The 14,010-nt window shown below is 39.9% G+C and overlaps 1 protein-coding gene across 4 annotated transcripts in view; it reads right to left on the reverse strand.

The window, feature by feature from the left end:
• khdrbs2 (KH domain containing, RNA binding, signal transduction associated 2) overlaps positions 1-14,010 on the reverse strand; it is a 184,414-nt gene that overhangs the window by 40,734 nt on the left and 129,670 nt on the right. For all 4 annotated transcript variants that reach the window (XM_061910378.1, XM_061910374.1, XM_061910376.1 and 1 more), the window contains exon 6: positions 6,122-6,305. In XM_061910378.1, coding sequence (XP_061766362.1) covers positions 6,122-6,305 — 184 coding nt within the window. The remainder of the gene's footprint in view (positions 1-6,121; positions 6,306-14,010) is intronic.

The raw sequence follows: 14,010 nt of genomic DNA on the forward strand, positions 1-14,010 counted from the left end.
CGGATGTACTTTGTGGATGCCGTCTTTGCTCCACAATAAGTCTTTGCTGTCGTCCAGCATTTTGTTTTCGTTTACTTTGTAGCCAGTTCAGTTTTAGTTTTTCTCTGCATAGCCATTCCTACGCTTCAATGCCTTTTGTTAGGGGCACTCACCTTGTGTTTATTTTTTTTTTTAAGCATTAGATACCTTTTTACTTGCATGCTGTGGTCTGCATATTGTGATCACGACAAACCATCATCGTCTCATACAACGTGTTCCCGACATCTATAAAGCAATTAGCTACCGTCTGCCACCTACTGATATGGAAGAGTATTACATGGTTACTCTGCCAAGCTCTAGACAGCACGGACACTCAACAACGGCACATTATTTGCAGACTGTAATTACTGGTTTGCAAAAAAACCAAATTTGAGTTACAAGCATTCCCTCTATTAGTTGGCACGGCAAAAGCCACACTGAACCACGTAAGATCCGCCCCAAACATCCGGTCTTACTCGCTAGCATTAGTTTATAGCTAGAGATGGACACAACTGTGTTTTTCCAACCACGGAAAAGAAGGAAGTGAGTGTGAAGGACAGTTTTTTTATTTAAAAAAATCAATAATCAAAATCACGAGTGAATGAGTCACCAACTTGGCAAAGCAAATTAAGCGTGTCCTAGCTTGGTTGGTAACACTAAATTGTCCCCAGTGTGTGAGTTGTCTGTCTAACTGTGTTGGCCCTGCGATGAGGTGGCGATTTGTCCAGGGTGTTCCCCGCCTTCCGCCCAAATGCAGCTGAGAGGCTCCAGCGGTAGAAATGGATGGCTGGACCACTACTCTACAGCAAACTGAATCAGCGTAAGGACCACCAAGAAAGCTAACCTTTTTATTTTCATGGACATTTATCCATGAAAATATGGAGAAGCTGCTGATGGTGGCTTTTGACAAAAAATAGATTGAAGGACATGACGTTGAAGTTCACTTTCTAAGCTAAATACTGTACATTATTGTTATACTACTTCAAAAAACGACACACATGTTAGTCGTACATTGTATTCTATTGTTTTATATAATATTGCTGACACAAAAGCTTGTTTTTCTTTTTAAAAGCCATGTTACCATCTAAAATTGTGCTTTTTGGGAGCTTGGAAAGGACCAATTAAATTGATTTGAATGCATTTCAGTTGGATATGTAGATTTGAGATACAAGTGTTTTGAGTTAAGAGCTCTGTCACTCTACCAATAAGGCTTGTACATTGAAAATGTATTTGCCAATTGGCAAGATTTTAAATTATCATATTTCTAGAAATGTCCCTAGTTTTAAGACCTTTTTACTTATTTTTAGTCATTGACTAGTCTTAGTGTCAGCAGGAATCATTATTGTTTCTATTTTAGTTTTGAAATGTTTAAATTGAGAAAACAAATAACATATTTAGTTTTCTCCCACATAGAATATTTTGTTTTAAGATACTGCCACATTAAGAATGTTTAATTTAGGAATTCCAAGTTGAATAGTAATAGTTTTCAGAATAAAATACTTATTTATACCTTAAAAGTCCTGCTATTTTCTAGTTATACAAATCTTAATTTCAAATTTCTTATCTGTCCGTGCAGCTAGTTAATGTCACTAGTTTTTAGTGTTTTTTCTTCAAATCTAGTCTTTTATCCTATATTTTAACAGCTCTTTTTTGCAGTGTAAGTTGAGTTTCTACTGTAGTTACTTCCAAAAAGGATTACCAAAAAATGGTACAATTTGAAGTGAACGTTTTTTGTTTGGGGAAATAATCCTGAAAAGTCAAACAACACTTGCAAGTTTGAGCTGCCTTCGTGCGTGAAGTTTTGCTTTTTCTTTGGGATTTTGAGTTGCTCCTGACTTACAAAAAACAACCACAAATCTCAAGATTAGCATTCGAGCTATAAATACAAAATGCCACTGTCTCGTGTCTTTTTTTTTTTTTTCCACTTTCGGCTTGTCCCTGTCAGGGTTCGCCACAGCGAGTTGATGGCATCAATTGTTTTGGCTCATTTCGCTCGGCTTCCACTTGACTTCTTGCTTGGAATACGCTTATTTGCACCCCGTGGAATTCAGTTCCAGGCGACAGCAAGCGGATGTAACTTCACGTGCAATACTACACTGCAAATAGAGCTAAGATAAAAAGATTACATTTTAGGAGGAAAAAATACTAACATCCAGTGAAATTAATAGCTGCATGGACAGATCATTTTACTTGATGAAAAATCCTTTATTAAGATTGGGATATATAAAAACTAGCAGGATTTATCCATCCATCCATCCATCCATCCATCATCTTCCGCTTATCCGAGGTCGGGTCGCGGGGGCAACAGCCTAAGCAGGGAAACCCAGACTTCCCTCTCCCCAGCCACTTCGTCTAGCTCTTCCCGGGGGATCCCGAGGCGTTCCCAGGCCAGCCGGGAGACATAGTCTTCCCAACGTGTCCTGGGTCTTCCCCGTGGCCTCCTAACGGTTGGATGTGCCCTAAACACCTCCCTAGGGAGGCGTTCGGGTGGCATCCTGACCAGATGCCCGAACCACCTCATCTGGCTCCTCTCGATGTGAAGGAGCAGCGGCTTTACTTTGAGTTCCTCCCGGATGGCAGAGCTTCTCACCCTATCTCTAAGGGAGAGACCCGCCACACGGCGGAGGAAACTCATTTCGGCCGCTTGTACCCGTGATCTTATCCTTTCGGTCATGACCCAAAGCTCATGACCATAGGTGAGGATGGGAACGTAGATCGACCGGTAAATTGAGAGCTTTGCCTTCCGGCTCAGCTCCTTCTTCACCACAACGGATCGGTACAACGTCTGCATTACTGAAGACGCCGCACCGATACGCCTGTCGATCTCACGATCCACTCTTCCCTCACTCGTGAACAAGACTCCTAGGTACTTGAACTCCTCCACTTGGGGCAGGGTCTCCTCCCCAACCCGGAGATGGCACTCCACCCTTTTCCGTGCGAGAACCATGGACTCGGACTTGGAGGTGCTGATTCTCATTCCGGTCGCTTCACACTCGGCTGCGAACCGATCCAGCGAGAGCTGAAGATCCCGGTCAGATGAAGCCATCAGGACCACATCATCTGCAAAAAGCAGAGACCTAATCCTGCGGTTACCAAACCGGAACCCCTCAACGCCTTGACTGCGCCTAGAAATTCTGTCCATAAAAGTTATGAACAGAATCGGTGACAAAGGACAGCCTTGGCGGAGTCCAACCCTCACTGGAAATGTGTTCGACTTACTGCCGGCAATGCGGACCAAGCTCTGGCACTGGTGTATATAAAAACTAGCAGGATTTATTTAGTATTTTATTCTGAAAACATGCATTATTCAATTTGCAATTCCTAAATCAAGCATCACTTAGATGTTGCAGAATCTGTAAACACAATTTTCAATGTTGGGAAAAATCTACATATCTTATCTGAATAATTTGTTTCTCGATTGTAATGTTTTTAAACTAAATTAAATACATATGTTTTTGAAACTAGGGACATTTCTAAAAGTTAAATTTTAAATCTTAGCAGGTAGCAAATATTTAATCAGCATGGAAGATGAGAAATCTCTGTCATAGAAACCTAAAATCTGGGGAAATCACTGCACGTAACAATGAATGCCCGTGACCTTGGATCCCTCAGGCGGCACTGCATCAAAAAGCAACATCAGTGTGTAAAGAATATCACCGCATAGACTCAGGAACACTTCAGAAAACCACTGTCAATAACTACAGTTTGTCACTACATCTGTAAGTGCAAGTTAAAACTCTATTATGAAAAGCGAAAGCCATTTATCAACAACACCCAGAAACGCCGCCGGCTTCGCTGGGCCTGTACTCACCTAAGATGGACTGATGCGACGTGTAAAAGTGTTCTGTGGTCTGACGAGTCCACATTTAAAAAAATGTTGTATGAATATTACCAAACACGTTAACGCTATGCATTTTGGGCCCTATTTTACTATCTTGCGCTTTTTTGACACGCGTATTCTCTCATTTATATTGTGCAAGTGAGGCAAAAGTGCTTAATTTTGCCGTGGTGCCTTTTTCTTGGTTGTGTGGAAATTGTGGAGCACGAAAAGAGAAAGATAAATGTGTATTTGAAAAAGAGGTATCAATCCAGGTAGTGCTTGTCACGGGAACCTTTGTTTCCATGGTGATGTAGTGTATATGCATGCTGCAACAGCTTCTTCTTCCAGGCTAGTTGTGAGTAATAATCCAAAGACTTGTTATTATAACCACTTTGATGTTTACAAGTTCTGTTTAGTAAAAATGTTTGTGAAGCTGTGATGCGTCAGAGGGGCTTAGCAGCTGTTCATTTCTACGATTGCTTGCACAAGGGAGCGTGACAGTTTGATATTAACTGTCAAAAAAATCTATTAACTCAATTGATGGGCTCTACGTTGTATACTGTAAGTATTTTCTACGGATGTCAAATGATTGTTTTTATTCAGAATAATCACAACCTTAAACTGTGATTAATCATGATTAATCACAAGTTATTGTTTGCTAGCATGAATCTAATTTAATTAAGACATATATCAATATTTGGATACAAATGCAATTATGCAGTCAGAATGTCACAGAGAAATCTTTTTTTAAACTGCAAATGCGAGTCATTGATTTGCTCAAAACTCGCTTCCTTCCTTTGTGAAGGCGAATGTCTAAAAAGAACCAATTATGTTATTACCTTTAACAACAACGAGGACACAATTCACTTAAAGGCCTACTGAAATTAGATTTTCCTATTTAAACGTGAATAGCAGGTCCATTCTATGTGTCATACTTGATCATTCCGCGATTTTGCCATATTTTTGCTGAAATAATTTAGTAGAGAACATCGACGATAAAGTTCGCAACTTTTGGTCGCTGATAGAAAAGCCCTGCCTTTACCGGAAGTATGTGCACGTGACGTCACGAGTTGCAGGGCTCCATACATATTCACATTGTTTTTAATGGGAGCCACCAGCAGTAAGAGCAATTCGGACCGAGAAAGCGACAATTTCCCCATTAATTTGAGCGAGGATGAAAGATTTGTGAATTAGGATATTGATAGTGAAGGACTAGGAAAAAAGAAAAGAAAAAAAAAAGCGGCGGCTCCGGGCGGCGGCAATGTGAGCGTTTCAGATGTAATTAGACACATTTACTAGGATAATTCTGGAAGATCCCTTATCTGCTTATTGTTTTAATAGTGTTTTAATGAGATTTTAAAGATTGTAAAGACATACGTCGAGGTCGGATGGCTGCGGTGATCACCCAGTGTCTCAGAGAGAAGCCGAGGAGCCAAGCTCACAGCTGCTTTTTAAACAGCTGCTGCAGGACGACGAATAATCCAATGATTTCTCCGGTAAGATATATATCACAATTTCCCCATCCAAAAACATGCTGGTTGACGTAGAGAAAACATGTTCGCTTGACCGCTCTGTGTTAAAGCTTCACAACAAACAAACACCGGCTGTGTCTCGGTGCTAAAGACAGCTGCAATCCACCGCTCTCCACCAACAGCATTGTTCTTTATTGTCTCCATTATTAAATGAACAAATTGCAAAAGATTCAGCAACACAGATGTCCAAAATACTGTGTAATTATGCCATTAAAGCAGACAACTTTTAGCCGTAACTGGTGCTAAGCTAATATTTCCTGACAGTCAGTGATGTCACGCGTACGTGTCATCATTCCGCGACGTTCTCAACAAGAAACTCGCGGGAAATTTAAAATTGCAATTTAGTAAACTAAAAAGGCCGTATTGGCATGTGTTGCAATGTTAATATTTCATCATTGATATATAAACTATCAGACTGCGTGGTCGGTAGTAGTGGGTTTCAGTAGGCCTTTAATCTGGATCGGCCCCAAAATAATAAGTTCTTCCTTGGCTCACCATCCACAAAGTTTTTTTGGGGAAACCGCTTAAGTAGTTCAGTGGATGTAATTATACTTTACTTTATGAAAGAAGTCTCTTGAATTAATTGGCTGCGTGCCCTAATTTTACCAAACCACGTCCCAGTTTGCTCTACCTCTACAAGTAAAGAAAGACATTAACTGGGGCTTAAACCAAGTCTGATTTACACACGCTTGAAGAGCAATTACTATTAGCTCTACTTTTTTTTACTTTGAGCAAAGAGGATTGGACTCACGTAGTCGTCGTATGATTCATGAGTGCCTGCTAACAGCGAGGGTCGGTAACCTCCACTTGCCGCCGCCGCCCTGGCTCTGGGGGCTTGGGCCTCCCTCTTTAAAACAGACGCTGTGAGCTTGCTGTGTGTGGCAGTCGCCGTCCCCCGAGGTGTTCGCGCGCTTCTTCCCGCGCTCCTGCGGGCCCTGCGAAGAGTAAGCAGAAGAACACAAGGTTGATTTGCCTTGGGAATCCTACTCTGCAAGTTCTGTGCACGTCCTGGGCAGATGCCGGTGAATTCTGTTAATCCGTCTTACTGCGGCGCGTGTGTAGGAAGCCTCGGTCGGTGGGCGTCTCACCGCAAAGTATGCCTGAATCAAACCTTAAATGGGCATAACCTCAAATGGCACTGAGGTGTTGTAAAAGTGTCATTTTGTGCGTCTCCTTGACTCACATGCCTGTGAGAGACACCATTTCAACAAGAGCATCCCACCTCTGCCGTTAACAAAGAATTATAGCCCAAAGTGAGGTTACAATAAATAGTCTTGACTTATTTATAGTTTTTTCTTCTCCAAGACTGTATTATTTGCATTTTGGTAACAGTTCGAGATGCCAGCTCAGTAGAAGCATATAAGTCTCACCTTAAAACTCATTTGTATACTCAAGCCTTTAAATAGACTCCCTTTTTAGACCAGTTGATCTGCCGTTTCTTTTCTTTTTCTTCTATGTCCCACTCTCCCATGTGGAGGGGGTCCGGTCCGATCCGGTGGCCATGTACTGCTTGCCTGTGTATCGGCTGGGGACATCTCTGCGCTGCTGATCCGCCTCCGCTTGGGATAGTTTCCTGCTGGCTCCGCTGTGAACGGGACTCTCGCTGCTGTGTTGGATCCGCTTTGGACTGGACTCTCGCGACTGTGTTGGATCCATTATGGATTGAACTTTCACAGTATCATGTTAGACCCGCTCGACATCCATTGCTTTCCTCCTCTCCAAGGTTCTCATTATCATCATTGTCACCGACGTCCCACTGGGTCATTATTGTCACCGATGTCCCACTGGGTGTGAGTTTTCCTTGCCCTTATGTGGGCTTACCGAGGATGTCGTAGTGGTTTGTGCAGCCCTTTGAGACACTAGTGATTTAGGGCTATATAAGTAAACATTGATTGATTGATTGATTGATTTTGTGTGTGAATGGACGGGCAGTTACTGGACTAAATGGACCGACAAATGCTACACTATGTGTACGTGCACAGTTCAATCAATCAATCAATCAATCAATCAATCAATCAATGTTTACTTATATAGCCCTAAATCACTAGTGTCTCAAAGGGCTGCACAAACCACAACACAAACCACTACGACATCCTCGGTAGGCCCACATAAGGGCAAGGAAAACTCACACCCAGTGGGACGTCGGTGACAATGATGACCCATTTGGTGACATGTTGTGTCAATGAAGTGAATGTTAATAAGAGAAAGATGTCAACATTGTGTTTGTTTGTGAATTAACAGAATGGATGTTTATTCTGTGTGTGTGTGTGTATGAATTAAAAACCCAGTGAAATTGGCACGTCGTGTAAATCGTAAATAAAAACAGAATACATCATCAATCATTTTTAACCTATATTCAATAGACTGCAAAGACAAGATACATAACGTTCGAACTGGAAGATTTTATTTTTTTGCAAATATTAGCTCATTTAAAATTTGATGCCTGCAACATGTTTCAAAAAAGAGGGCACAAGTGGCAAAAACGACTCAGAAATTTGAGGAATGCTCATCAAACACTTATTTTTAATCCCACAGGTGAACAGGCTAATTGGGAACAGGTGGTGCCATGATTGGGTATAAAAGCAGCTTCTATGAAAAGCTCAGTCATTCACAAACAAGAATGGGGCAAGAGTAACAGCTTTGTGAACAAATGCGTGAGCAAATCGTCCAACAGTTTAAGAACAACAGTTCTCAATGAGCTATTGCAAGGAATTTAGGAGTTTCACCACCTAAGGTCTGTAATATCATCAAAAGGTCCAGAGAATCTGGAGAAATCACTGCACGTAACAATGAATCCCCGTGACCTTGGATCTCTCAGGCGGTACTGCATTAAAAAGGGCATCCTGTGTAAAGGATATCACCACATGTGCTCAGAAACACTTCACAAGTTATAACTATGCAAAGCGAAACCTATTAATCAACAACACCCAGAAACGCCGCCGGCTTCGCTGGGCCCGAGCTCATATAAGATTGACTGATGCAAAGTCCACATTTTAAACAGTTTTGTATGTATATTACCAAACCCATGTTAATGTTATGCAATATGAGCCCTATTTTACTATTTTGCGTTATTTAGACACGCGTATTCTCTTCATTAATATTGTGCAAGTGAGGCAAAAGTGCTTAATTTTAACGTGATGTCTTTTTCTTGGTTTAATGGAAATTGTGGAGCATGAATAGAGAAAGATAGCTATAGATTTGAAAAAGAGGTCTCAATCCAGGTAGTGCTTGTTACGGGAACCTGTGTCGTCATGGAGATGTAGTGTGTGTATGCATGCTGCAACAGCTTCTTCTTCCTGGCTGCTGGTGAATAATAATTTGTAGAGAAAACTTTGTTTCACTTGGTATTATAACCACCCTGATGTTAAAACTTCTGTTTAGTACAAATGTTTGTGAAGCCGTGACACGTCAGAGGGGCTTGACAGCTGTTCGTTTCTATGTGTGCTTGCACAAGGGAGCGTGACAGTTTTATATTAACTGTCAAAAAGATCTATTAACTCAATTGATAGGCTCTACATTGTATACTGTACGTATTTTCTAGGGATGTCAAGTGATTGATGTTTTTAATCAGATTAATCATGTGTGACAATCATCGGTACTTTAATTTAACACTCCTAAACTGTGATTAATCATGATCAATCACAAGTTATTTGCTTGAGTGAATCAAATTTGATAAAAAAAAATACACCAATATTTGAATACAAATGCAATTATGTAGTCAGAATGTCATACAGGAACATTTTTTAAACTGCAACTGCAAATCATTGATTTGCTTAAAACTTGGTGACGTTAAGTACAATAAGAATTAGGTGCACATTTTGAAAGTCTTTGAATTTATACAGCAAACAAGTTAAAGATGCACAGTAAATTAATAATGTAGTATACACACTAGGGGTGTCAAAAAAGTGATTTTCAAATGAATAGCGATTAGGGGTGTGGGAAAAAATCGATTCGAATTCGAATCGCGATTCTCACGTTGTGCAATTCAGAATCGATTCTCATTTTTAAGAAAGAGATTTTTAATTTTTTTATTTTTTTCATTAATCAATCCAACAAAACAATACACAGCAATACCATAACAATGCAATCCAATTCCAAAACCAAACCTGACCCAGCAACACTCAGAACTGCAATAAACCGAGCAATTTAGAGGAGACACAAACACGACACAGAACAAACCAAAAGTAGTGAAACAAAGATGAATATTGTCAACAACAGTATCAATATTAGTTATAATTTCAGCATAGCAGTGATAAAAAATCCCTCATTGACATTATAATTAGACATTTATAAAAAAAAAGAAAATAAAAGAATGGTGTTACAGTGGCTTACACTTGCATCGCATCTCATAAGCTTGTCAATACACTGTCCAATGTTTTCACATAGACAAAATAAGTCATATTTTTGGTTCATTTAATAGTTAAAACAAATTTACATTATTGCAATCAGTTGATAAAACATTGCCCTTTACAATTACAAAAGTTTTTTTTTTTTTTTTGAATCTACTACTCTGTTTGCATGTCAGCAGACTCGGGTAGATCCTGCTGAAATCTTATGTATTGAATGAATAGAGAATCCTTTTGAATCGGGAAAAAAAATCGGTTTTGGATCGAGAATCGTGTTGAATTGGAAAAAAAAAAAATCGATTTTGAATCGAATCGTGGGACAGCCATACATTCAAAGCCCTAATAGCGATAACGATTCCTAATCAATTAAAAATATATATTTTTCATTTATTGTTTTTTTCAAGCCACTCAGGTAAATCACATCGTTGATGTAGATACCAATATCTGTTGTGAATATTTACTTTAGATAAGAGAAGTTTGGGATACATTTTTCGTTGGCTTATTTGTATTTCCTTCCATTTTCTATCGCTTGTCCCTTTTTGGGGTCGCTGGGGGAGCTGGAGCCTAACTCAGCTGCATTCGGCCTGAAAGCGGGATACACCCTGGACAAGACGCCATTTCATCACAGGACCAACACAGATAGACAACACATTCACACACTAGGGCCAATTTAGTGTTGCCAATCAACCTATCCCCAGGTGCATGTCTTTAGAAGTGGGAGGAAACCGGATTACCCGAAAAAAACTGAAGATATTTATGTATGTTTTAACCCAAAAATGTTTTCAAATGTATGATAATATAATATCTGTTGCATTATTACATAGATACAGTTTAAAAGATATATAACTGCATTCAATACATGTCTTTTTTTCTCTCAAAATAGAAAAAGAAAGAACAATAAAGTACTTCATTGATGCATGTTATTTCTAAGCCTTCACGGGCCATTCAAAATGATGTGGCGGGCCAAATCTGGCCACCGGGAATGAATTTGACACCATCATTAGTATCCAGCGAGAAAGTATATTTTTGACGTGACTGATGTAAACAGAGGTCACAAAATAGGAAGTGGCCACAGCAGGGGTGTCCAAAGTGCGGCCCGGGGGCCATTTGCAGCCCGCAGCTAATTGTTTAGTGGCCCGCCACACATTCTGGAAATGCCCATCCATCCATCCATCTTCTTCCGCTTATCCGAGGTCGGGTCGCGGGGGCAGTAGCCTAAGCAGGGAAGCCCAGACTTCCCTCTCCCCAGCCACTTCGTCTAGCTCTTCCCGGGGGATCCCGAGGCGTTCCCAGGCCAGCCGGGAGACATAGTCTTCCCAACGTGTCCTGGGTCTTCCCCGTGGCCTCCTACCGGTTGGACGTGCCCTAAACACCTCCCTCGGGAGGCGTTCGGGTGGCATCCTAACCAGATGCCCGAACCACCTCATCTGGCTCCTCTCGATGTGGAGGAGCAGCGGCTTTACTTTGAGTTCCTCCCGGATGACAGAGCTTCTCACCCTATCTCTAAGGGAGAGCCCCGCCACACGGCGGAGGAAACTCATTTCGGCCGCTTGTACCCGTGATCTTATCCTTTCGGTCATGACCCAAAGCTCATGACCATAGGTGAGGATGGGAACGTAGATCGACCGGTAAATTGAGAGCTTTGCCTTCCGGCTCAGCTCCTTCTTCACCACAACAGATCGGTACAACGTCCGCATTACTGAAGACGCCGCACCGATCCGCCTGTCGATCTCACGATCCACTCTTCCCCCACTCGTGAACAAGACTCCTAGGTACTTGAACTCCTCCATAAAAACACAAAAAAAAAGTAGAATGAGGTGAAATCTAACGGGGAAAAGTTGCAATATTGACACAAAGCTGCCATGCAGGCTGTTTTTTTTTTTTTTTTTTTCTTTATTTTGCTCTTATTGCCAATGCTAAAAAAAAAAAAAAAGTTAAGATTTTTTTTTTTTTTTAATAATGAATTATTGACCTATTTAAGGCTCCGATTACTTCAAATGTTTCACTTTATAATGTTTTATGTGGACATTGTTTTGTGCATATACTGTGTGGTTGCCAAATAAAAACAGTGTTTCCTTTGACAAAAGAGCATAAAACCAACAAAATAACAGTTCAAACGTAAAATCGACAGATATATCTGAAGTTGATCTCATAACTTAAGTGTTGAAAGTAAAACAAATAATAATAAAAATGTATCACTTTATAAGTGGGGGACCTTTTGGATCCCAAAGATATTTAGTGGGATTTTATTTATTTTTTCACTGTGATTACTCAGAAATAATAATATATTTAAATCGATGGTGTCCTGCATTATTGATCTTTTTAGGGCTCCAATTACTTCAGATCAAACATTGCTCGGCATAGCTCGGTTGGTAGAGTGGCCGTGCCAGCAACCTGAGGGTTGCAGGTTTGATTCCCGCTTGTGCCATCCTAGTTACTGCCGTTGTGTCCTTGGGCAAGACACTTTACCCACCTGCTCCCAGTGCCACCCACACTGGTTTAAGTGTAACTTAGATATTGGGTGTCACTATGTAAAGCGCTTTGAGTCACTTGAGAAAAGCGCTATATAAATATAATTCACTTCACTTCACTCTCTGAATGTTTTGGGCATATTTCAGTTTTACTATAAAAACAAAGTTGTCTTTGATTGAAAAGGCATAAAACCTTTTAAAAATTTTTTTTTTTTACTTTATATCAACCTGAAGTTGATATAGAGATTCACTGTAAGCGTTACATAAAAAAAATTTAAATAATAATTTGACTTATTTTTAACATGTTAATGACAGGGACCCTTTATGGTCCCTGGGAGTCCTAAAGGTAAAAAAAAAAAAAAAAAAAGACCCCATATATTTTGTTTTAGTTTGAAAATGAAAAATGTCAAAACGGCCGCCGCATGGTTTAATTATTCCGTGTGTGGCCCTCAGTGGAAAAAGTTTGGACACCCGTGGGCTACAGGATAGCATCGCCAAATAGGAAACATTCTTTGCATGCACAGTATAGAATTGTACATAACATTTTTCAATAGCAATGTTAGTAAAATATATACCGTACACAACATTTTTTTAAGTATGTGGTACATTACATAGTACATGTAAGTGTCAAAAAGACAGCCAAAAGAAGTTGGCCGATGAGAATACTTCGAAAAGTAAAATATAGTGTAATTCAGTGGTTCTCAAATGGGGTACACGTACCCCTGGGGGTACTTGAAGGTATGCCAAGGGGTACGTGATATTTTTTTTTTAAATATTCTAAAAATAGCAATAATGAATATATTTATTGAATAACACTTCAACAAAATATGAATGTAAGTTCAAAAACTGTGAAAAGAAATGCAACAATGCAATATTCAGCTAGATTCTTTGTGGACATGATCCATAAATATTGATGTTAAAGATTTCTTTTTTTGTGAAGAAATGTTTAGAATTAAGTTCATGAAGCCAGATAGATCTCTATTACAATCCCCAAAGACGGCACTTTAAGTTGATGATTACTTCTATGTGTAGAAATCTTTATTTATAATTGAATCACTTGTTTATTTTTCAACAAATTTTAGTTATTTTTACATCTTTTTTTCCCAAATAGTTCAAGTAAGACCACTACAAATGAGTAATATTTTGCACTGCTATACAATTTAATAACTCAGAAACTGATGACATAATTTACTTATTTATCTCTTTTTTTCAACCAAAAATGCTTTGCAATGATTAGGAGGGTACTTGAATTAAAAATATGTTCACAGGGGGGGTACATCACTGATAAAAGGTTGAGAACCACTGGTGTAATGCACCCAATTGCAGGAAATGTAGTTTTGATTTTCAAAATCTCTATTCTAGGCTTGCGTGGCAGCACTTTGTGCCAATTTTCCTCTTTTTTACATAATTTTTCCTCCTTTTTTTCCCCCCCTCAAAGGATGCTCACATACCTGAGTGTGACAACAATGTAAGTTGAATTTCAAAGTGCAAATCTGCCTATTTTCCTCAAACTTGCGTTTAAATGTGATGTAGGTGGGCTGGAGCTGCAGCCTCTCCTCGAGGTAACGGCCTATTGTGATCCAAAAATACAGCCTCTGAAAGGGGTATTAGCGGTGCATATTTTTCATGGAGATTTACACTAATTGCTTATCGGCGTGCCATAAGCAGTAAATCTGAGTAAGGAAGTGCTGCTGGTGGTGCTGACTTTTTTTGGTTGTTGTTGTTGGAAACCTTCCATGATATGCCGCTGGAAATAGCCTGCCAAAATTACACATGCCATACCTGTTTGCTCTCATCGGACCACCATCTGTTATAGCGGGAAC

This window comes from Nerophis ophidion, linkage group LG09 (genome assembly GCF_033978795.1).
Source record: "Nerophis ophidion isolate RoL-2023_Sa linkage group LG09, RoL_Noph_v1.0, whole genome shotgun sequence".
NCBI classification, from domain to species: domain Eukaryota; kingdom Metazoa; phylum Chordata; class Actinopteri; order Syngnathiformes; family Syngnathidae; genus Nerophis; species Nerophis ophidion.